The sequence below is a fragment of the Polyodon spathula genome, chromosome 1 (assembly GCF_017654505.1).
Source record: "Polyodon spathula isolate WHYD16114869_AA chromosome 1, ASM1765450v1, whole genome shotgun sequence".
Taxonomy (NCBI): Eukaryota; Metazoa; Chordata; class Actinopteri; order Acipenseriformes; family Polyodontidae; genus Polyodon; species Polyodon spathula.
Window position 1 is genome coordinate 30730679 of NC_054534.1, and position 24674 is coordinate 30755352.

General features: G+C 36.9%; 1 protein-coding gene across 2 annotated transcripts in view; it reads left to right on the top strand.

Annotated features, from left to right (window-relative positions):
* LOC121317184 (transmembrane protein 8B-like) overlaps positions 1 to 24674 on the top strand; it is an 83350-nt gene that overhangs the window by 25544 nt on the left and 33132 nt on the right. For both annotated transcript variants that reach the window (XM_041252853.1, XM_041252861.1), the window contains exons 2-3: positions 2103 to 2292; positions 13451 to 13658. In XM_041252853.1, the coding sequence (XP_041108787.1) occupies positions 2103 to 2292; positions 13451 to 13658 (398 nt within the window). The remainder of the gene's footprint in view (positions 1 to 2102; positions 2293 to 13450; positions 13659 to 24674) is intronic.

Here is a 24674-nt window from a genome sequence, read left to right on the forward strand (position 1 = left end):
GGTACGTTATTTAAACAGTTGTAGTAACACGTGAGGACGCCTAACGCTATATTTTTCGGAACCCTGCTACTTACTCTTTAGAGTAATAATTTTGATGGAAATATCCTATTAGGATGATGGTAACCATGCAGTACACAGAGACGCTGAGGAAATATGTTCTAAAATACAAACACTTCAGAAATACGTAAACGAAACAAGGACTTTTTTTCTTTTTAAATCAGCCTGGAGATTTTTTTGCTTAGTTACACAACTGTTGTGTTTCCATAAACATAACATGCCACTGTGTAAGTCATTTAAATAATAAAGCTGCACAGTACAGTACACTGCCTATTTTCTGCACTGGCAGAAAATGTGCTGCTATCCAGTACAAAGAACTAAAAGTGCAATGGCAAATGAAAGCAAGAACATGTACTGAAAGGACTGTGCTGTAAGTCTGAACAAAACCGTATTATTATGTTACTGAATGCACACTTAACTCATAGTTTATATAAAATACAGTTTCAGATCGTTTCATAAAAATAAAAACACAGTGTTTAAAAAGCCTACAGTCAGGAAAAAACAGCCTAACAGACTTGCCTTTAACCAAACAATGATGACATTATCCTTCTGAGTACAGGCCCTACAGACTCTTTTGATTTGAATATTAATAGTCTGCCCACCCAGCCTGTTATTACTGTTGAATTGAGCAGAGGGGATTTCATCATCATAGTGCTCATATATATTTGCCTACAGATGTACAGTATACAACCTGATATCTTCACAAAGTTGTTTACAGTAAAATACATTCAATGCAGATGGACAATAAAATAGAAAAACTTGCAATAGCCCTGTCAGTATTGTGCAGGGGCAGTGCAGGGCTGTAGGACAGCATGGATGCAATGTGATGCAAGACTGCAAGGTTTTTCCTTTTTTTCAGCAGCGATACATGACCATTTCTAAATGGAAGTTGGGAATAGAAATATGCATAGAGTGAAGTGTTTTATCCAGAATGGTCTTTGAGTCATCACTTTTGAGATTTTAAAGGGAAGTTTTCATGGTTCCTTCTTTGAAGTAGGCAATTGCTAACAGTTGCCAGTGCTGCTTCTTTATCATCTTTTGTAAGAACTAAATTTGCCATGCCAAATAAGGAAATAAAGACATGCTGGTTTCCATTGTCTGTAGTGTTAATAGCCGAAGTCTGTTGATTCTTGAGAGTAACTTTAAGAAAATGTCAGTACTCTAAAACACTTATTTTGTCTGCCAGTAAATAATTATAGACAGCTGAAACAGCACAATATAAATGGCATTGGGTGAAAGCTAAATCTGTTTATGCTGCGTCATATTCTTTAAACTACCTGCTACAAATAATGAGGGGCAAGTGGGACAACTATCCGGCATGGCTAGCTTTGAAACACCATACCTGATTTGGATGAGAAATGAGTAGACAGTACCTGTCATAGACACATGGAGACTGCAATGCAATCATAATTTAAAATAAAATAGTGATGACATAGTGATGATAGCATATTATTATGTACAGTATAAATTCATATTTCTATTACTTGCCATTATATTTGGCATGTATTGGACTCTAGGGAGTGGGGACCATCAATGAGAAATGGTTAATTCGGCAATTACATTATATACATTTAGCTAATAGAATATGAAATAGGTTTTAAGCAATGTGTGCTGTTTTAGGGACTATTGCATCATATCTTAGCAAACAAGACATTGTTGGCAGTTTTATTAACGATGATTAAGTCAGGTGAAAAAGCATTTGAACTTTTATGTAGATTTCCCACAAAAGGTAGAATAATTCCTAAAACACAACATTTTGGGTAGCATCTTTTGATTTTGTAGTTCATTGTAGTAGATTGGACATGTCAGGTTTTGTGTCCTACAGTACCTACACTTGTACTGAAGAATAAAAGAACATTATTTCCAGGAAGGTGTTTGAATCAGTGCCAAGGAGGGCTGACCTAATCAACTGTTATTAAATCATAGGTAGCAAGGTTCTGAGAAAGTAATTGAAATAGCATTAGAACTAATTCCCCCATCCCCCGCACAAAAGGAATAAAAGTCGTCTTTCATCTAACTAATTTTCTCCTTGTTCCATTCCCTAGATTGTCTTTTCGTGACTGATTATTTTACCCGAACGCCTCGAAAACTGAATGCATTCCGGTCATTTGCCAGTGTGGAGCTGTTCCATTTTAATATGCCTGATGACACAGTGGTTGCTGTCTGGAACCTTATCACGTTTAAAGAACAAGGCGGCACATTCGGAGACAGCTGCCCTGACCGTAACGTCACTGTGTGAGTATGACCTTTTTAATGTGCTACGAAAGTTCTCTAGAGGGAGAAAACAGTTGAAAAATAAAATGAGCGACTGAAACAAGCACTGAGTCCTGAACCTTGAAAAAATGTGGAATTGTTTTGTACTTAAAGTAGGAATTCTAAAGTCCTCTGTGCTAAAGTCTAACTCTGAAAGTTGAGCAATAATATGCTAAAATGTGAGATGACATTTTAATGCCATATCTCTCTGGGCTGTAACAATTTCTACAATTTACATAGACATAAAAAATTGGAATCTGGTCAAATATGCAAATACAGATCTAAATCCTATTGCAAAGTGACACTGACATGAATCTAAACAGACATGAATCATTAAAGTCAAGTGATAATAAACATCATTCTTAAGGAGATTCTTACATACCATAAGCAATGTGCAAATGTGGCAGATGTAGCAGTACTTCTGAATGTTGATATCCGGTATAATTCAGATATTTTTCTACACCATTACTGCACTCAGTGCTCCAGATAAGCTGTGTACTGGGTGTTTTACACATTGAAAAAAATATGAATTGTTAATGATATTCAAATTGAGCGCATACAAAACATACATAGACGTTATGGTGCACAGCTTGAGTTTGCAAGTTATCGACTTTTGTCGGGGAGGGGGGGCGTATGCCCCCTCACTTTTTGACAAAAAAAACACGTGCCCTTCCCAGCAGGAAAAAGGCTTGTATAGCACACAATGTTTAGTTGTGGTTATGATGTGCATCCTACATAAAAACGAGGCCCTGATTATATCATTTAAGAATCGACCTCACTTTCTGTCTGATGCTACTGTTGAGCGCAGCTATTCTTCCCTCCAAGACTGAAAATATACCTATGATCATTCATGACTAAGGCTGTAATTTTTTTTCATGCTTATTAAAGACTTCATGATTTCTGTTAAACTTTACTTATTGCCGTGTAGTTCCCTGTGAAAATTCCCATTTCTGACAGGATAGTGTAAATATACTTTTTTTTTTTTTTTATCAGAAATATATCTGCTAAAGAGGACAATTCATGTGCCTGTTGTTATTTTTACATTTATTTATGTTTTTATTTTGTTTGATAATTTGTTAATTCACTGATGGTGAAAATAGAACGTTTTATTAAGGCATGACTAAATAACTGCGAAAAAGACATTGTTGATTTTTTCAGGTGGAAAATAAGGAAAGCTATATATACAGCATTTATTGAAAGTACTCATGACTTCAAGGTAATGTTACATTTTACTCACAGTGTCTAAATTGAAGAATAAATTACTTAATGACCAAAAACTTTATCTGGAGCCCTGAATGCACATCTTTGTTTTTGTCACTTTGTATTTTCCTATGTTCTTATGATTTCGCAAGATTTTTCATTGTGTTGCTTTCAGTGTAGTGTTTCTGTTTCTTCTTTGTTTCATTGTTGGTCTGGTTTACAAAACAACATGTAGTGTTGTTCCCCCAGAAGACTACAGTTTTGGGTGCTCTTCCTATAGCAAGAAAATACTGGACAAAATTGTTTGCCGCATGACATAATAAAACAGTAAGTATCACCATAGAAATACTAACAACTAATTTTTTTTAGATCTAGATTATATATATATATAGATATATATATAAGATATTTGTTTATAGATACATTAAATATATAATATATATTATATATATTATATATATATATATAACCTAATCTTGGCAACCTTGTACATTCTATAATGTATTCATGCAGCACCAGTTTTCTTTTATACCTGTATCTGCATATCCCCTTCTTACAGAGGAATACGGTAGAAATTGTTTTAATGGTTGGGAATGGGTTTTAAGCAACCCTGGATAAACTTGACAGCATTCAGAACCTTACTGCAATAATGGCACTTTTTTTTTTTTAAGTGCATGTTGGAAGAAAACTGTCATAGGAAGAATATGTGTTTCTTTTTCATCACTATTTTGATATGGGACAAGCGCTTACTCATTTATAATAAATATTACTGGTGCAGACAGACACACTTTTTATTTTTATCTCAGTAGTGATATTCACAGTCATGAATGTATCTGCTTTTTTAAATTGAATTGTATATAACAAGCATAGCCTAAGACAGAGAGGAGAGAGTGTTTGCTGTTGCTTCTCATTTTCTACATTTTTTTGTTTTAACTTTGTTTTTGTTTAGTTTAGTCTGTGTTATAGTTACAGTTTAATTGATATTTTATTGTTTTATTTTTCATTTATCATTCCTGAGTAATTATGTGGTGATTGCTACTTTTCTTAGATCTGGTGTCTGTGTCCTGCCCTGCCTGCCTGCTGCCCGCCGTGGCTTGATTCCTACCTGCTGGCAGAGCTTGCTGCCGTGCCCTGCTGCTGTGCTTGTTGTTTTGCCTCGATCTCTCGCTGCTTGCTGTTGCTGTGGCCGGCGCTGGCTATGATTAGCCATCCAAGCTGTCTGCTCGCGATTGCTTGCTGCTGCGGCGGCTGGCTGGTGCGGTCGGTGCATGTGCTGTGGGATGGCTCTGCTGCTTTAGATTTACCAGTGGGATTTTCATTAACTGAACTTTAATTGGTCCTGACTATTGATCATGGTTTCTTACTCTGTTTCAAGGTTATTGAGTCTACAACCCCTCACTTCTTTTGTTTCTAAAAGTAAGTTATATGATATCTGTCATAGCTTGGGAATTTTGTGCAGATGCCCTTACCGTAGGCTGTCCTAGTGGTAGGCTGGTTTACAGTAATAATTCTATCTGCAATATCAGTACTACTTGGTCACTTTGTTGTCAATGCTTGCCTTGGGGTTGTGGGTGTCTGTGCTATCTTCCTAAAACTCTGTGTGCTTTCTCAAAACCCAAACATTTTCTGTCAAGAAATTCTACTAGCTTTGTTCTTTTTAATACTCATTCTTTAAATACTAAGGCTCTGATTCTTAACGAGTTCATTACTCACCAGAAAGTGGATTTTTTTATGTTTAACTGAAACTTGACATCTGCTGAATGACTTTCTGGTGTTGAATCAAGTTATACCCAATGGATATGGTTATCCTGAAAAATCTCATACTTCTGGTCAGAGTGCTAGTTTAGTAGTTATTCTTTGTTTAGACGTTGGTCTAAACATGGTTCCTGTGCAGAATGTTACATCTTTTGAGTATATGATTTTTAATATAAAAGGATCTCAGCCTTTGCTTGTAATTCTTGTTTATTGTCCACCTAAACCAAATACTATGTTTGTATTTGAGTTCACAGAGCTATTAACATTGCTATGTCCATCCTCTAGTGGTATTCTTTTACTTGATGGTTTTAATATACATGTGGATTCCCCTGATTGTACTGTTGCTGCCAAGTTCTTAGCTACCTTGGATTGCTTTGGTCTTACTCAGCATGTTAATTTTCCAACACATAATCGTGGCCACACATTAGACTTGGTTAATTCTCGTGGCTTGGGAATTTCCAATTTACAAGCAATTGAACTGGGTATCTCTGACCGTAAGGCTGTTTTATTGATGTGGCAGTACCTCAACCTAATAAAATAGCAAATGGATTATGACATTTCATAGACTGAATTCGGTGAACCCAGCTAGGTTGTCGGAGGAAATTACAAAAGCTTTACTCAATGTAGCTCAGTCAGTTTCGCTGGAGGACTCTGCTGCTCTTTATAAATGAGACGTTAACACATATTATTGAGTGTTAACTCGTTTCGTTTCCTTTGCTCATTCTTCTCCCTGGTAAACTAGTGAGATGCATACCATGAGGGCAGCAGCACGACGTCTGGAGCGTCCGTGGAGGAAGACGGGGCTGACTGTTCATTTATAGGATTGTGAACAACATCAGCTGGCCTATAGGGATGCTCTTAAGGCTATTGGAGCCTCTTTGTAATCCAACCTTATTGAGGGTGGCTGCAGCAATCCCAGAGTCCTTTGTTCCACTACTAATAAAATGCTTGAGCCAGTTAATAAGTCTGTTCTTTCTCCCTCTATTGATCAGTGCAATATATTCATGCAATTCTTTCAAAATAAAATAGATAATATTAATATGCAGTTGTTGACTTCACTTGCTGCAGTCGTTCCGGTTATGCCCATTTCATCCTCCATGGGCAGTTTCTCTTATTTTACTGATGTGCACTCTGCTTATGTGGCTCAGTTGGTTGCTAAATTGAGACCTACTACCTGTGCCTTGGATCCTATTCCTACATCTGTAATCAAATCCAGTTTCTCTGCTCATTGTCCCTGTGTTACTAACTTCATTAATGAGTTTTTGAAATGTGAATTTGTACCTGTATGTTTAAAACTTGCTGCTGTTACACTTGTGTTAAGAAAAACCTGGTGTGGATTTTGGCAAAAATCTTGGAACGGCTGATTGCAACCCAATTACAGTGTCATCTTTCATCTAATGAGCTGTTTGAACCTTTTCAGTCCGGGTTTAGACACAAGCTCAGTACTGAAACAGCCCTTGTTATGGTAGTTAATGATTTGTTGATGGTTGCTGACTCTGGGTCACTGTCACAGAGACGGCCGAAGTGGACGGCGTCAGAACCAGGAAAGGTAATGCAATACACAAAACACAGGACGGATGAAATGAAGTGATGAAGACGCCTGTTGGCGCCGGTTTAATACCAAATAAAAGGTTTACACAAACACGAAAAACACAGGACACGGCACTCTACGCCAAAATAAATAGACAAACGAAAACAGACTAAACTTAACAAAACGGTGCACGGACAGACACTGACAAACACGGTGAGCGGATACTTTCTCCTCTTATTATTATTACTACTACTGCTACTAATTTCTTCCGTCTCCAATCCCGTTCTCCGCTCACCGAACACCCAACCGCCAGTATGTGACAACGTGCATCTATATATACTATTGTGCTGGGATTCAATTACCAATTAATTATTCACTTGAATCCCAGCACGTGAATTAATAAAGTGCAATTCCCCGTGCTCACATATTACTACATTTTATTTGCACGTGAAGTGCTGTGCAATCCTCGTGCCTAAATACACATATACATTTTTTAAACACTCGTGTTACACAGACCCGTTTATATCCCGTGTACCAATGTCTATACACCAACATTTAAACACACCACACGCAACACATAACAGATAATATACACAGGGGCGGGCACTTTGTTACAGTCACTTAACATCCTTCTTCTCTTGGACTTAAGTGCAGCTTTTGATACTGTCAAACATGAGCTCTTACTAGATCGTATGGAAAAATACTTAGGGATCACTGGTATTCCCCTTCGTTGGTTTGGCTCCTATTTGGCTAACATGAGACAATTTGTAAACCTTGGCTGTTGTAAATCTGATGTTGTCATTGTTACACAAGGTGATCCCCAGGGCTCTGTAATGGGACCTTTATTATTTTGCTGCCTCTTGGCCAGATTATTCACCAACATGGACTTGGGTTTCATTGTTACGCTGATGACACTCAGATCTATTTACAAATTAAACCAGATACTGGTGTTGCTATTACTGCACTTTATAGATGCATGTCGGATATCAAGACGTGGATGCAACAGGATTTTAAGGTTCTGCTGCTTACATATAAAGCATTGAATGGGCTAGCTCCAGGTCAGCTTAAGGACTTATTGCGTGAGTATACCCTGACATACAATTTAAGATCTACTGATGCAGAACTTCTCATCTTACCTCAAAGCAGGCTCCGCACTATGGATGATAGAGCCTTTTGTTGTGCAGCACCACTACTGTGGAATTCTTTGCCTGATCAGAGACAGTGGACATTTTTAAATCTCGTTTAAAGACTTCTTTTTTTTTATTATTATGGCTTTTAATGTATAATTTTTGTAGTTGCTTGGTTGATGTTTTTTGTGGTTTTTATGTATTATCATGTGTTTTTGTGTGTATCCTTGTACAGCACTTTGAGATTCTTGAAATGCGCAAATAAATAAAATGCATTATTATTATTATTATTATTATTATTATTATTATTATTATTATTATTATTATTATTATTATTATTATTATTAAAGGCCAATCTAATTGAGTGTTGATCTCTTCAGTAATGATGTGTGATTTGTACAGACAAGTGAGCTAGTTTTCCTCCAGGTCAAACACTTTCAAATGAATTATTAAACAGCGGTTGTCAGGTAAAACGAGTGCTCGAGTGTGCTGAAATCTATTAAAATGTATGAATGCTTCTCTCATGTAGATTAGCATTTGAATGTTATTGGGGTGCTGAAGTAGCTTCTTATTATTTATGAGTGTTTTATTTTGAGAATGTTCTGATTTATAGCAAACATCCTTGGTATCAAGCCACACTTGTTTTTGAAACAAGAGCTTATTATAGCGAAACAAACTTTAAGGTTGTTTGCTGCAGTTAGGAAAGCAACTTGCAGACTCAAAGACAGTGCAGATAATTGTAATGACTGTAACGGTTATTCAGATGGTTTGTGTAGTATCCAACTAAGGGAGGAAATCCTGCTCAGCAAAATGGGAAAAATCCATGTTCATGTTACAAATCAGGAAACACACCATTGTCAGGGCTTATATGGTGGTTTGGTTCTTGTTTTGTAAAATGAACAGGTGTTTTCATGTTGAGAATGGGGCCTTTAGTTTCAAAGGAATATATTGTACATTTTCTCTGTATAAAGCATTTTACAGAAACAGAAAATCAGATGTAATAAACAGTGCACTCACATATATATATATATATATATATATATATATATATATATATTATATATATATATATATATATATATATATATATATATATCCATAATTTTAGGGCAAGAAACTGAATTTCTAGACCAGAGCACAGAAAAATACCATACGGTATACTGAAAGTTTACAATGAATCCAGCATTTGTTCAACGATTGGGTCGGATTTAAAAAAAAAAAAAAAAAAAAAAAAAAAAGCGTACAAAGCAGCAGGATGGTTGAATCGATGGATAATGACTGGTTGATTACTGTGAGATCGAGGGGCCAGGTTTTGATTCAAGCTGGCTGCACCCATTACACACAACAGAACTGCAGCCTTCTTAAAGTAGTCTAATCAGTTCCGGCTGGGATGCAAAGGAGATTCTACTCTGGAGACTGTTTTTTTCAATCAGCAAGCAAATAAATGAATCTGAAACATCAGACATTGTCCTGGAGCTACTCTGTATAGTTGGAAGTTTTACAGATTGGTTGTTGATGCAGCAGTAAAGAATCTACAAAGGCAGAAAGGTTATGAAGCAATGTAAAGCATCGATATTCCTTCTGCATAGCACTGTCTTTGCAGAGTGAAAGATGCAACACGGGGTAGTAACAGCTCCTGGAGCATGGGCTATTTATTATGCGCTCTCCGCGGCATGTTTTTTTTTTGGTATGTGTTTGTGGTAATTGTCATAAACTTACATTTCTGAATGAGAGAATTATATATGAGTCATAACAATATCGGAAATCAAGACAAGCAGTAAACAGAAAGATGTGTGATCCTAGTATAAAACAGAGTTGATGGACAGCTTTCATGCACTTGTGTATTTAGGCTGAGCTTCACAGCGCTTACACTGAAATTCACATTTTGTCAGTTTTGTTGTCGTTCCTGGTTTCCTTGTTGACACCCTCGGTGTTCCTGCCTTTTTTGTTGACGGTCATGGTCTGTTAGGCTTTTAGTAGGTGCGGGTGTCCTGCCGTATTTTGCACCCTACTGAATTTTGCATTTCTTTGAGATAAGCGAATGCGTCAGTGTTTTGTTGAATTTTGAATCAAGAAGTGCAGTTAACATAGTTATTGACTGGTGAAATACAATTCCTCATTGCTGCAGTAGATCCACTGTTTTGTCATTTCAAATAATTTCACAAAACAATGTAGGTGGAAAATGCTAGACTAAAAGTCGCTACATTTAAAGAGATAAAAACGTAAATAGGTGAACTAAAATAAAGGGCTTTACATAATCTCTGTAAGTAAGAAATTGCAGTGTCCAGAGTGAAAAAAGTAGCACTATACCATTAAAATGTTCAATATCATTTGAAAGAATTGTGCATGTATTTGCATACTGGGGGAGTACAGTATAACTAATTAAAAAAAAAAAAAAAAAAAAAAAAAAACGATGACATAGTGTTTTAATTTAATGATAAGTGGTACATTTTCCATTCACGTTATTGCTTGTGATATACAGTATTATGTTAGAAAAATAACCACCACTTATTTACTTCCCCATGAACTGTGTGAATGAAACATGTGCAAACAGGATCTTTTTTCTCAACCAAATTAAAATATCATAAACTCTGACAAAAGTGATCTCTCTGGAGGCTGGAGTACTGTGTTTCAGGATGGAATATGAATATTTAAAGCTATTAATGTATTTTTTTATTTTTTTTAATAAAGTAAGTGTACACAGACCACGACTCGCTCCTTTCTGGGCACGCTTTGTACGTGTGGTAGGATCGCATCACAGCCCAAGCTGTTACCAGCAGGAATGATAGACTCAGTTTAAGCAGCAGTTTAAGCTCTGTTGTGCATGTTTAATAAACCAACAGAACAAAGACAAAAAAGAAACAATACAGGATGTAGGCTGGCCATTCGCCTTTACTACACATCTCCAAAAACACAGGCCCTACACAGTCCCTACACTCCTTACACTAAACAGATGTCTTCTCCCCTTTTTATACAGGTGTCCATTCCCAATTAGCACTCAATTACCTAACTGGGGAATGGCCATATCTGTGATTGTTGGCAGGGACGAATTTAACACCATCCCTGCTAACCTTACAGTCTCCCACACACTGTTTACATCTGCTGGACTTTTGCTCTGCCACAGTATGCTTTTAGAAAATGCTGATCATTTTGGATGGCCCCTTACAAGAAGCATTTTAACATGTGTTTCCTAACCTTACCTTGTTATCTGCAGACTGCATGATTTTTTTTTTCCTTCACTGACTCATTTATTACTTTTAGCAATAGTGGCAGATCTAAATACTGCTGTTGTATGAAAACCAGCGTACTTAGCAGTTCCTATAATTTGATTATAATTGACAATAATTGCATATTCCATTATTATACTGAGGTATAGACGTCATCTTGTACTACTTAACACAACATAGTGCCAAGCCCCAGCCTCTTCCTGCAAAATGAATACTCAGTGTCTCACGTGTGGAATGTACATCTGGAGATTGTCTTGCTTTCCTGATGTAGCCAACAGCATTTTAAAGGAATGTTTTCTCTCAACAGGAACACGAGAATCTATAGTTAAAAAGCAAGCAAGGTTGTGTTTAAAATGATCATTTATACCCTACCTCCACGATAGGATTATATAATGCTATATATAAAAAAAAAAAAAAAAAAAAAAAAAAAAAAAAAAAACTCTAAATGTAAAACTTGTAAAGCTCTATGCTGGTGAATGTATTTAATGCCATTCTGCCTCACTTGTCGAACTATTTAATGTTTAATTATTGAAATGTGTGTCACATTGAAATACTGGTGCTCTACACATTTTGGAGACATTTATCATGGTCTTTATATTAATGTATAATTTACACTACTTTTACTGAAAGGGAAATCAAACTGTTAATGGTAGAAAACTACTACCCAACAACGCCCGAGTGGTTTGTAACAAGTGTGGTTGTGACAAATAGTATTGTATCACCCCAGGGGTGATAAACTTTGAGTTGATATACCTTGTAACCCAGGTAAATGGGAATGTTACTCCATGTAAAGGGAGTCCTTCTACACTTAGGGAATGTGTGTGTTGTCCAGGTAAAGGGAAAATGCAGGTTATGCAAAACATTAATTTCCTGGAACACACTTTTTCTAATAGCTTACAAATCTGTCCATCGCAACTAATGACACTGCGTGCTAGGTTCTTGTTTTAGCAGTTCTAATGCTGATATTCCATATTTCACACTCTTTTTTGCTCTGTTTTTGTCCGAGTTAAAACATGAAATTGTTTGATTAAACTAAATGAGAAACAAACCGGCTGATTTAAAATGTAACTAAATTAATTAATTTTTAAAAAAGTGACATCATAAGTTGGTGAAAATGCCTTGCTGACCCTAATTAGGTTTAGCCATGAATTTCAGTTAATGAGAATCTACCTGTTTTTAGCAGTAACAGAAGAACACAAATAAGTAAATGCAAAAGTAAACGGCAAACATCATGCTAGGCCAAAAGTCCTGACTAGAAAGGAATGAAGATACAACTAAATCTCACGTAATGAAGTCTTGTAGGTGAGTTCAGATGTTAATTTGCAATTCTAAAAAGCTATTAGCAATCCCTGACCAGGAAACATGGGTTGTGGAAATGATTGGGAAAGCTGGGTAAATTAGCTCCTAATTTGTGTATTCTATTTATACCACACAGCTCTGTTTATGTGATCTTTTTAATAAAATGGTAGGCTTTAATAATATATGACCTTTTACGAGTAAATTAAAAAGCTGACATGCCACTCAAATAAGGTGTTTGGATTCATTTCTGTATTAGGTGCTGATGCATGGCTTGTTATGCACAAAGAGATTGACAGCATACAAAGTGTTGCTATTATACTGTATGTCAAAAAGAATAAGATTACACTCTTACAATATCATTTCAGTAAATTATTATATTGGTATCATGAACAGGGAGTCCTTACATGCAAATACATGCAGTACTGGAGATTATATGGCCAAACCAGTTGTAAAGGGATTGTTTTTTGCGACATAACGGGCAGTGGATGTGATTCTTGGTTCAAATCTGGCAGCTGCTATGTACAGAGTACATTAGCTCTGGTTGGTCAGAGAACCCTTGAAATGTTAGAGACTTTAGGTTGAACAGAGCAGTGAGTTTGATTGATTGATTGTGAACTTTCAAATCAGGTCTGACTGGGGCACCATAATATTCGATATAACTCAAAAAGCCTTCCATTGTGACATGTTGCTTACAACTACTTTAAGTATCTGAAGAATTCAAATATAAACATGCAAACTGGGTTTGTCTACCCCCTACACAGGTTCCCTGCATTTGATGAATCTCAATCTTCTGACCCAGCCAGCTTCATAAATGCCAACATTAGCCTCTCTGATCTCAACGTTGCCTTGCATTACTATAGCAACTGTATAACAAATGTACTGTATCACAGCATCAAATGGAGTTCAACTTTGAAAATGCCTACACATGTTTATTTATTTCCGCTTTTTTTTTCTCCCCATGTTTTATATACTATAAGGACTATGCTTTTTCTGCGTTGCAGGTATTTCAGATCTGGAGCACCACCTGTTATCAACCCTTTTCACACTAGTTTTCCAAAGGACACCATTGTCCCGGGATCATTTGCAGTGACCCTAACTTGGACTCTGCCTAACAGAACCACAGGGGTGTTCAATATTACCAGCCCCGTGCCTGGAGACTGGTTCCTTGCTGCACATTTACCCAAGGATGAAGGAAAGATTTCTATCAAGGTAAATCACATCTCCAAGCATCTAAATGTTGTATAATGACTTGTGGGAATACAGAAAGTGACAGCTGTTTTTACATAAATATTCAACAGCAATTAACTTCAATTTCTCATACGGTAGAAAGTATTTATTTGATTACTTGTATTGAATTAAAGTAATAAAATGAACAGTTTCTGACATACAGTATTTGGTCAGTTGTTTAGTCTCATACAGTACATACATGTAAGAAAACATGTTTCCTTTAATTATTTGATGATAAAAACAATAGTATCTTGCAAAATAATGTAATACATCTTACCTGTTGTGCACTTACATTCACTTCAAACAGCTGTTTGAAAGCAAGCACATTTTATTGCTTAATGTCTTACCTTTTTTAATATTAAGTTTTTCCCCAATCATTATGTTGTGCATTTTGATGGCTATTCTGCAAGGAAAGTGTTCTTGTACTCCTGGGTAGGACTGTAAAAACTCTCATTACACTGTGTAACAAATTTATTTATTTATTTTTTGTTCCTGGGTAATAAGTGTTATTTCCTAATTGCTTATGCCTCAAAAGTATAGAAAATGGCTATTATTCCCCACAAACTTTGCTTTTGTGACCAGGACAGTGATAATATACATGTTAGTATAAATACATGTTAATTTGGATTCATATGTTGTTTTTTTCTGACTTTATGTGAACGAAAATACACACATTTGCCCGTTTTCCCATTGGAAATAGTGATATTTTGAAATATCACTGTCCTGGTCACAAAAGCAAAGTTTGTGGGGAATAATAGCCATTTTCTATGCTTTTGAGGCATAAGCAATTAGGAAATAACACTTACTACCCAGGAACAAAAATTGTGTTACATGGTGTTATCAATCAATCAATCTTTATTTTATATAGCGCCTTTCATAGTGGAACACCGTCACAAAGCGTTTTACAAGATGCAGTAATATGAGAAAATCCATAATAAAATAGAGAAATGCATATAACATGATATACATCGGAAAGTACATGATAGTAGCATAATAAATTAAAATAGTACATTAAATACAGTGGAAAGTGCGGAATACATGAAATAGTACAATAAATACAGTGGAAAGTGCTGAATACATGATAGTAAATACGTGAAATAGTAGCAGCAGCTAATAACAGATATCAGGCTTAAGGAGCATGGAAAGCAAGAGAGAACAGGTGGGTATTGAGAGTTGATTTAAAGCAAGCTACAGTCGGAGCATCATGCACCAAAGCTGGGAGAGAGTTCCAGTCGGAGCCATGAAGCTAAATGAGTGTTGTCCAAGTGTGGTGCACTTTTGCTTGGGGATAACAAGCAGGTTAGAGTCAGAGGACCTCAGCTTGAGAGCAGGGACATAGCGGGTCAGCAGGTTGAGGAGGTACTCGGGACCTGTGTGATGAAGGGCACTATAGGTGAGCAGGAGAGTTTTGAACATAATCCTGAACTTTACAGGTACCCAGTGCAGCTGGACAAGATGGGGGGGGGGGGGGGGGGGGGGGGGGGGGGGGGTGGATGTGATCACATTTTTTACATCAGTTAAGGATCCTGTCAGCAGCATTCTGACCTAGCTGCAGTCGGTTTATTGTGTGTGCCGGGAGACCACCATATAGAGGGTTGCAGTAGTCGAGTTGAGAGGAGACAAATGCATGACAAAGTATCTCCTCATCCGGGAGGGAAAGGTAGGGACGGACTTTGGAGAAGTTTTGTGATTGTAGAAGGAAGATTTGACCACAGAGGAGATGTGGGCATCAAAGGAGAGGTTACTGTCAAGAAGTACATCAAGGCTTCGTACTGTGGGGGAAGGCAGCAGCAGACAGTTTCCGAGGTTCAGGGCAGCTATATGGAGATTCTTGTTGAGCTTTAGATTCTACTAGAAGGAGTTCAGATTTGTTAGTGTTCAGCTGAAGAAAATTGGCGGACATCCAGGCCTTGATGTCTTGAATGCAGGCAGAGGGGCTACCAGGGTCGAGTTTTAAGTAGAACTGGGTGTTGTCAGCATAGGAGTGACCCAAGGGAAGCATGTAGATATTGAAGAGAAGGGGCCCAAGAACAGATCCTTGGGGCACACCACAAGTTACAGGGTTTGCAACACCACTGCGTCCAGCATAGAAAAGAGACTGCATGCGTCCTGATAGGTAAAAGGACATCCTGGAGGGACAGGTTCCAGAGATTCCAGCATACTTCTGAAGGCGGTCAAGAAGAAAGCCATGATCTATGGTGTCAAAAGCAGCCGTTAGGTCAAGAAGGACAAGCACAGAGGAAGCAGCAGCATCAGCATTGAGCAGGAGATCATTCACAATCCAGAGCAGAGCAGTTTCAGTACTGTGATGCAGCCGGAAACCAGACTATAGAGATTCAAGCAGATCGTTGTCTGTGAGATGTTTCATCAGCTGACTGGCTACAGCCCTTTCAATAGTTTTTGAGAGCAAAGGGAGATTGGAGATGGGATGGAAATTAGATAAGTCAGCTGGGTCAAGGGAGGGTCTTTTGAGTACAGGCGTGACTCTGGCAAGCTTGAGGGCAGAAGGAATCAAACCAGAGTCCAGAGACAGGTTGAGAGTGTGCATAATGGAGAGAGCAAGATCAGAAGCACAGAGACGGACAAGGACTAGAACAAGGACTTCTCACTAGTACCTCTCACCACAGCCTGATCATAATCTTCTAGGATTTGCCATTTCTTAAAGATAAACTATACTGACGTTCTTGAATTACAGTTGCAGATGGTCCAGCTAGGGAGCAAACCGCATGTCCTTTTTCTGTCAGAGTCCCAGAGTTATAGCCAATCACTTAATGTGGCAGCCATGGCACTGTATGTGCAGACTACACTCACAGAAGGCTCTTATGGTGGTCTTCGTGCAACATGCACTTAGTGGCAGGCGTGCTCTTTGGTTTCTGGGCAAGATTTTGTTCTAGTATCATGTTATAGATTTAATGTTTCATGTGAATTGTTTCTGTCTTCTTCATCTGTGTCATCCCAATTTTTTCACAAAGGGTGTACTTCATACTCATCGACCTCTCATGTCATTAATGGCCTGTTCTGGATCTGTCACCATTTCACAAGGGCTGCAGGGAAAACTCCTTGGTCCTTTGACAGGTGTGGAATGGTACACTGAATTGCTGGGGAAGGCTTACAGCAAGATGTACATGATAATAATTCTGGTGAGAGAAATGTCAGAAGCATTTCTATACTGAAGTAAAACTAAAGTTCAGTTCATGATATCCTGCAGTTGAATTGTCAAATAGCTATTTTCTCACCAGAGCTGAAAAAGGTTGAATTATTTCCAGTTGCTCTTGTATTTCTATGGAATTATGTATATTCATGTGCACAAAAAAAAAAAAAAAAAACTTACTGTAGCACAGATTGAGCAAGAATTGATTCAGTAATTTGGTTGTTTTTTCAACAATTTCTAAGCTTCCCACCTCAAACATGTGTGACGCATTATCAATGCAGTCAAAATTACCCACTTAAAACATCAAAGATGATTCAAAACTGCCATTCTCACATATGTGTTTAATAAAATGATTTTGACATATCCTAGTTTCTAAATGTTGTGGCTGTATACAGTACACAAGCTTGTTATGTTTTAGAAAAATGTTGATCTAATTGCATATTAATAACTTTGTGAATTAGCGCACATTGTAGAATTCTCCAATACTAGTCCATTCAAGAGAGATCCCTTAGAAATTAAATAATTAAATGTAAAGCTTGATATTAGAAATTAACTTTTCAAAACTTATCCAACTCAAGCGAAAAGTAAAATACATCTTAATTTATAACTGTTTTCTGTACAATGTTGATGCAGTATAATTATTTTTCCAAAAAGATGCATTTATTGGAAAATATGAATGTATTCCTTTTGATAGAAATAAGTAAGAATGATGTGCTGTTATCAAAGGCAAGACTACTAGAATGTGCATCATAGTATATAGCATTGATTAACAGAAGAGACGGGAAAAGCCCATGCACATTGCTCTAATGTTCCTTGTCCACAGTGTTGGAAAAGAGTGCTTTGAAAAGTAAGGCAAGATTATACCGAGAAGGGAATTATTTATTCTTGCATCTATTTATGTTACAACACACAGAATAACTGTCAGTATTTGTATTTTTTTTATTATTTGTAATGTTTATTGTGCTAGTTTCTAATATATATATATATATATATATATATATATATATATATATATATATATATATATATATATATATATATATATATGCTTTGAAACTGAAAGAGCAGTATTTGTTTGGTGTCAGTGTGTGTTTGTGATTTGTTGTTGTTTGAACATTTATAGTTGCTCTGTGAGCAGTGTTTTTGTGTAAATATTTTTTAATATAAACAGTACACAAGCGCTTTTTCACCTGTAGTACCTGTATGCGTGGGTGTGTCGGTTTTCTGGTCTGGGGATGTTACATCTTGGCTGCCTGTCACAATCCCCTTTTGATCATACATGAATACAGTCGGTAAGGGAAATTATAATCCTACACTGTTACTCAGCAACAAGCATTGAGAATTCCTACCTCCCCTATCTCCTCTTGGCCTAAGCATGTTGTCCAGATGTCTGGAGCAGGGACAACTAGAAGAAAATAACGTCTTTTTTTTTATTTTTGGAAAAATGTGACTCTGATTTTGATGTGGATCTCGTCCTGCCATAGCATGCTCTAATAGGGAATTTAATAAAAACAACTATCTTTCTGGAGGGGGTTTATTGATTTTGCAAATTGTGTTCCTGTCTTGTTCCCTTCAGAGAGATTTACAGACTAAAGCAGCACTTATCCAGCAATTATGCTTGTAGGCATTGTTAGTCTTGCCTGCTGTGGATTTTGACTGTCAGGACATTTATATTTTACAAGTGATCTTGTTAGTCTTGGTAATTTAGTGTTTTTAATTCCATGTTTTCTATTTCCACAGCTGGACCCATTCTAAACAAATGTCTCAAAGCATTACAGACACATTAAAGGATAATAGTACTGAAAGTCTCCACCAAGAAACAACAGACAATGCATTTCAAGTATAGTCTAAACTTTTTAGTGGATACACACATGCTTTGGAATGCAAGACAGGTATCACATTTGTAGTCACCACTTTTTAAACAAATATTCTACAGTCATTCTACAACTGTGGTGAATTTCATAACATTTTATGGTACTCATTATTTGCATACATTTGAAGGAAGAACAATTACCGGTTTAGGGATACCAATATATTTAGTAAGCAAGAGGTTTGATTCATGTAAAATAGGTACAATGCTGGTATTCCAAGATGATATAACAATTATTATTATTGTTATTATTGCAGTTTATTTTATGATTTTAGTATGAGTGGGATTGAGTGTGCCAACTGCTGAGTACTGAGTATAAATGGGTATCTGATTATGTTGGCCAATCAAAGCATGTATTGTGGCAACTGCTGGGGGTAGCAACTACTAGCTTAATCAAAAACTAAATTGAAATATTTACATGAAAATATAATACTTAGTGGATGAGGAATGGGGAGAAACCGTAAAATCAGTTTACAAAAAGTAAAAGTGTGTCAGATTGAAGCAGAGGATGCATAGTGCTAAAAATACTGCTGCATTGAGGTACATGTTCCAACTGACAATAAAACGACATACTGAAAAAAGAGTGAGACATTAAACTAAAACAAGAAAGTGAACTGAGAAACAAGCAATCCATTTATCTTCCTTTTACACACACTTTAATAAAAGAGCTCAGAATGACTGTGTTCATGAGTTTGTCAGAGCACTGTGCTTTCCTAGACAGCCACTGTTTATTGCAGAGAGGTCTGTATTGGTGACTTCGTGTGACAGTATTGTCTGTATTACAACACCGCCTAACTCCGACAATCTTAATAGTAAATATTTGACAGAAAATGGTGATTCTTTAGTTTGTAAACTTATGGAACACACTGATGGAAATGTCCAGTGTGATTTTTGACACGTCTCCCGATGGTTTGCACTGCCCAGGTCTGTCAATTTTCCTTTCTTTTTTATAACTTCAAGGCGATTAAACCTGGCTTGTTTTGTGCTGATGTCATGTTCATACTTTCTGTAATACTATTTTCGTCAGCACAGTGATTGCCCAAACTTTCGCAAAGCACCAGCTAATTTGGGAAAATGTGGCTTCGACTTGTACAGATTAGGCTTCATTATGCATGCCAGGGACATTAGTAATTAGAAACCAGAACTGTACGTACCATGTTACACATGTAAAGTGTGTATACTGAGATTTTTTCCCACAATTTTTACCAACATTTCAATTAAAAACTATTTTTTTTACCAATTTTATCCCTATTATAATATATGTAAAATAAACTCCGGAAAATGTTTTTAAAGATAAAAAACCGAAAATGCGGAACACTAATTATAAATTTAAAAAATTAACAAAAAAAAAAGTTATTTAAAGCCACAGAATTGTTAATAAACATTAAGATAATCCCAGGATTAATATATTCACATTACATTAATGTTTGGGGGCTCCCAAGTGGCACATCCAATAAAGGCACTCCAACTATTACCAGGAGTTCCTAGGGGGTGGTGCACAATTGGCTCAGCACCAGCCTGGGGGAGGGAGGGCTAGGTCAGCCAGGGTGTCCTCGGCTCACCACGCACCAGCGACCCCTGTGGTCTGGCTGGGCATCTGCAGGCCTGCCTGTAAGCTGCCCAAATCTGCATTGTCCTCCAGCTGCATGGTGAGTCTGCAGTATGTAAAGATGCAGGCAGCTGACAGCACATGCCTCGGAGGACATGTATTCATCTTCACCCCTCCCGAGTCAGCTCAGGGGTGGTAGCAGTGAGCTGAGTCTAAAAATAATTGGACACAACTAAATTGGGGAGAAAATAATAAAAAAAATAATAATTGGCAACAACTAAGTTTATTAAGAAAAAAAGTTTTATTTATTTGAAATTAGAGAGAGGAGAATATGTTATTTCCATGTTTATCATTTCTGAGATGGCAAGAACTACCAATCGGTAAAATCCGAGTTTAAAACATCATTTAAAACATAACACATTTCATACTCAATAACATAACCGTTATTGTGCTGGTTCTACATGAAACGCAGTTCACAATTTAAACACCATCTGCTCTGCCTTGTAGTTTATGCATGCATCTCCTGGTAAGGAGCAGATGGGTGTTTTTATTTTATTTTCCGCAGAATGTAATTAAATATAAATGCCAGTTGAGCTTCCTTTAATGCAGTTATCAGAAGTTGCTTAGGTAGACAAAGTTATTGTGCCAAAGCGGTAACACTTTATTTTAATGTTCCAGGACAAATAGTAAATTAATGATGATTTATAAAGCAATTCAATGACCTAATAGAGTTGACTAAATGTGAGACACAAAGGATGGCTAGGGGTACCTAGCCATTTATTGAAGGTTACAAAGATGAAGACTATAAATCTGTTTTATTGCTCTTCTAAATAATGATAAATCTTAATTCTGATTTCTCCATGCAGTACAATCTGTTATACAAGCTATCGGATACCGAAACATTGTTATGGTTCTACAAGTTGATATCCATTTCGGTTTAACATTGCACATGTCTTAACAGCATAAGAAATGTACTTAACTGCTTGACCAGTTAATTCAATGCACTGAGATGCCAATGCATTACAGCATGCAAACCACACTAACAACCCTCGGTGAAACATGAATTTCTGTCATTTGTTTTATTTTTTTTGTAAAAACATTTTTTTTAAATTATGTCTTATTTTTTCTACACAAAATAAGAAATACAGTATGTAATATATTTCTATTTATTATCAAAAGCATCTCGCTATACTATCCAATTTATAGAGATCACAGTTGGTATTACGGGCAGGATTTTCAAAAGTTTGTAAATGAGAACTCCAGTGTTAATCAAGAAATCGGTATGTAGCATTGATTTTGGCATTTGTGCCTATTTCGTTATTAAATAACTGTCATAATGTGATTTACGTTATTTATGAAATAATGTCACTATCTTAATGAGCAGTGCTTCTTGCTTTTGTTTGTGTGAGAATTTCAAAGCAAATCCGTGTTAATTCATCATTTATCAGGAGTTCATTTGCACTTGGAAAAAGAGGATTTTAATTAATGAAAGAGTATATATCTCATCTTGAAACAGACTGCCTCTGTGATGCCGATGATACAGAGAGAGAGAGAGAGAGAGATAGAGAGTGTACAGGACCAGGTTTTATTTCTTACAAACTACTTGGCTTGATTCATGCCAAAGCTGCCCGATTCCAGCCTTGCTGAAGCACCCCCAGATCATCACTGATCCTCCACCACATTTCACAGTGGGTGCGAGACACTGTGGCTTATAGGCCTCTCCAGGTCTCCGTCTAACCATTAGACGACCAGGTGTTGGGCAAAGCTGAAAACTGGACTCATCTGGGGGTACTTCAGCAAGGCTGGAATCGGGCAGATTTGTCTTTATGAAGGGCGCATGAATCAAGCCAAGTACAAGGTTGTCCTGGAAGAAAACTTGCTTCCTTCTGCTCTGACAATGTTCCCCAAATCTGAGGATTGGTTTTTCCATCAGGACAATGCTCCATGCCACACAGCCAGGTCAATCAAGGTGTGGATGGAGGACCACCAGATCAAGACCCTGTCACCAAGAGGCACTGGCGGAGCACATGCCAAGACTCATGAAAGCTGTGCTTGAAAATCAGGGTTATTCCACCAAATACCGATTTCTGAACTCTTCCTAAGTTAAAACATTAGTATTGTGTTGTTTAAATATGAATCTGAACTTATTTTCTTTGCATTATTAGAAGTCTGACAACACTGCATCTACAGTTGTCATTTTCTGCAAATAAATACTCTAAATGACAATATTTTTATTTGGAATTTGGGAGAAATGTTGTCAGTAGTTTATAGAATAAAACAAAAATGTTCATTTTACCCAAACACATACCTATAAATAGTAAAACCAGAGAAACTGATAATTTTGCAGTGGTCTCTTAATTTTTTCCAGAGCTGTATATACACAAACACACAGTGGCTCTCAAAAGTATTCAGCCCCCTTGGACTTTTCCACATTTTATTGTGTTAAAACATGGAATCAAAATTGATTTAATTTGGAGTTTTTGCCACTGATCAACACAAAAAGTCCATAATGTCAAAGTGAAAAATAAAATCTACAAATTGTTCTAAATTAATTACAAATACAAAACAGAAAATAATTGATTGCATAAGTATTCACCCCCTTGAGTCAATATTTGTGAGAGGCACCTTTAGCAGCAATTACAGCCATAAGTCTATTTGGATAAGTCTCTACCAGCTTTGCACATCTGGACACTGCAATTTTTGCCCATTCTTCTTTGCAAAATTGCTTAAGCTCTGTCAAGTTGGATGGGGACCTTTGGTGAACAGCAATTGTCAACTCTTTCCACATATTCTCACTGACATTCTCAGGACATTGACCATTTTTTGTTTTTAAGCCACTCCAGTGTGGCTTTGGCTGTATGTTTGGGGCCATTGTCCTGCTGGAAGATTAATCTTCTCCCAAGTCCCAGGTCTCTTGCAGACTTCAGCAGGTTTTCCTCCAGGATTTCTCTGTACTTTGCTGCATCCATTTTGCTCTCTATCTTCATGAGCTTTCCAGGCCCTGACGCAGATGCTGCCACCACCTCATATCATGATGCTGCCACCACCATGCTTCACTGTAGGGATGGTGTTCTCAGGATGATGTGCGGTGTTAGGCTTGTGCCAAACATAGCTCTCAGCGTTGAGGCCAAAAAGCTCTATTTTGGTCTCATCAGACCAGATAATCTTTTTCCACTTGGTCTCAGAGTCTCCCACATGCCTTCTGGCAAACTCTAGCCGAGATTTGGTGTGAGTTTTTTTCAACAATGGCTTTCTTTTTGCCACTCTCCCATAAAGGTCTGTTTTGTGAAGCACGCGGGCTATTGTTGCAGTACGCACAGTGTCTCCCAGCTCAGCCGTGGAAGACTGTAACTGCTTTAGAGTTGCCATAGCCTCTTGGTGGTCTCCCTGACTAATGCCCTTCTCGCCCGGATACTCAGTTTTTGAGGATGGCCTGTTCTAGACAGATTCATTGCCATATTCTCTCCATTTCTTAATAATGGACTTTACTGTGCTCCGGGGGATATTCAATGCCTTGAAAATGTTCTTCTATCCTACCCCTGATTGGTGAAGAACCTTATTCCGGATTTGCTTTGAATGTTCCTTTGTCTTCATGATGTAGTTTTTGTTAGGAAATGTATTAACCAACTGTGGGACCTCCCAGAGACAGGTGTATTTAACCTGAAATCATGTGAATTAATTGCACACAGGTGGACTCCATTCAACTAATAATCCAAGGGGGGTGAATACTCTTGAGAGCCACGTGTTGTGTGGGTACACATAGTATATATATATATAATATATATAAAATATATATATATAATATATATATATATATATATATATATACGATAAAAAATGTGTCCTTTTACTCAAGGAAAAGATTTCAAGAAATGAGTGGATATAAGCATATACTATTTCATGAACTAAATGTATCAGGTACATTTTTTTCCTTATTACTGATAATAATGGAATGAATAACTATTATTTTATTTATAAATATTTATTTTGAGAAAATAAATCGAGAGTAGTGTCCATTACTGCTTATAAAGACCCAGAGAACAAAAGTTTATTATGATTTTGCAATCACTCAGGTGAAACAATGTCTTGTAATTTGCCCAAATATCAATATTTTTCAACAAAACTTTCAGGAAGTACTGTAAGGTCCCTGGGGTCATAGAAGAACATGTTTGTATACATGTATCTCTAAGCAAAATACATAATAATAAATACTTAAAAAAAAAATATATAAAAATATTGTGTTTGCAAAAAAAAAAAAGTGAAAAGTTTGTATGGTTTCAGAAGTACTTTACAATGTTCCTCAGAGTGTCCTAAAAAAAAAAAAGGACACCATTACCAAGATGCTTCTGTAAAAAATAGATTTTTAGTGAATTTTTATAGGAAGAGAGTCAGCTACAGCCAAAAAACACCTGGTCCAGGGGGAGCATC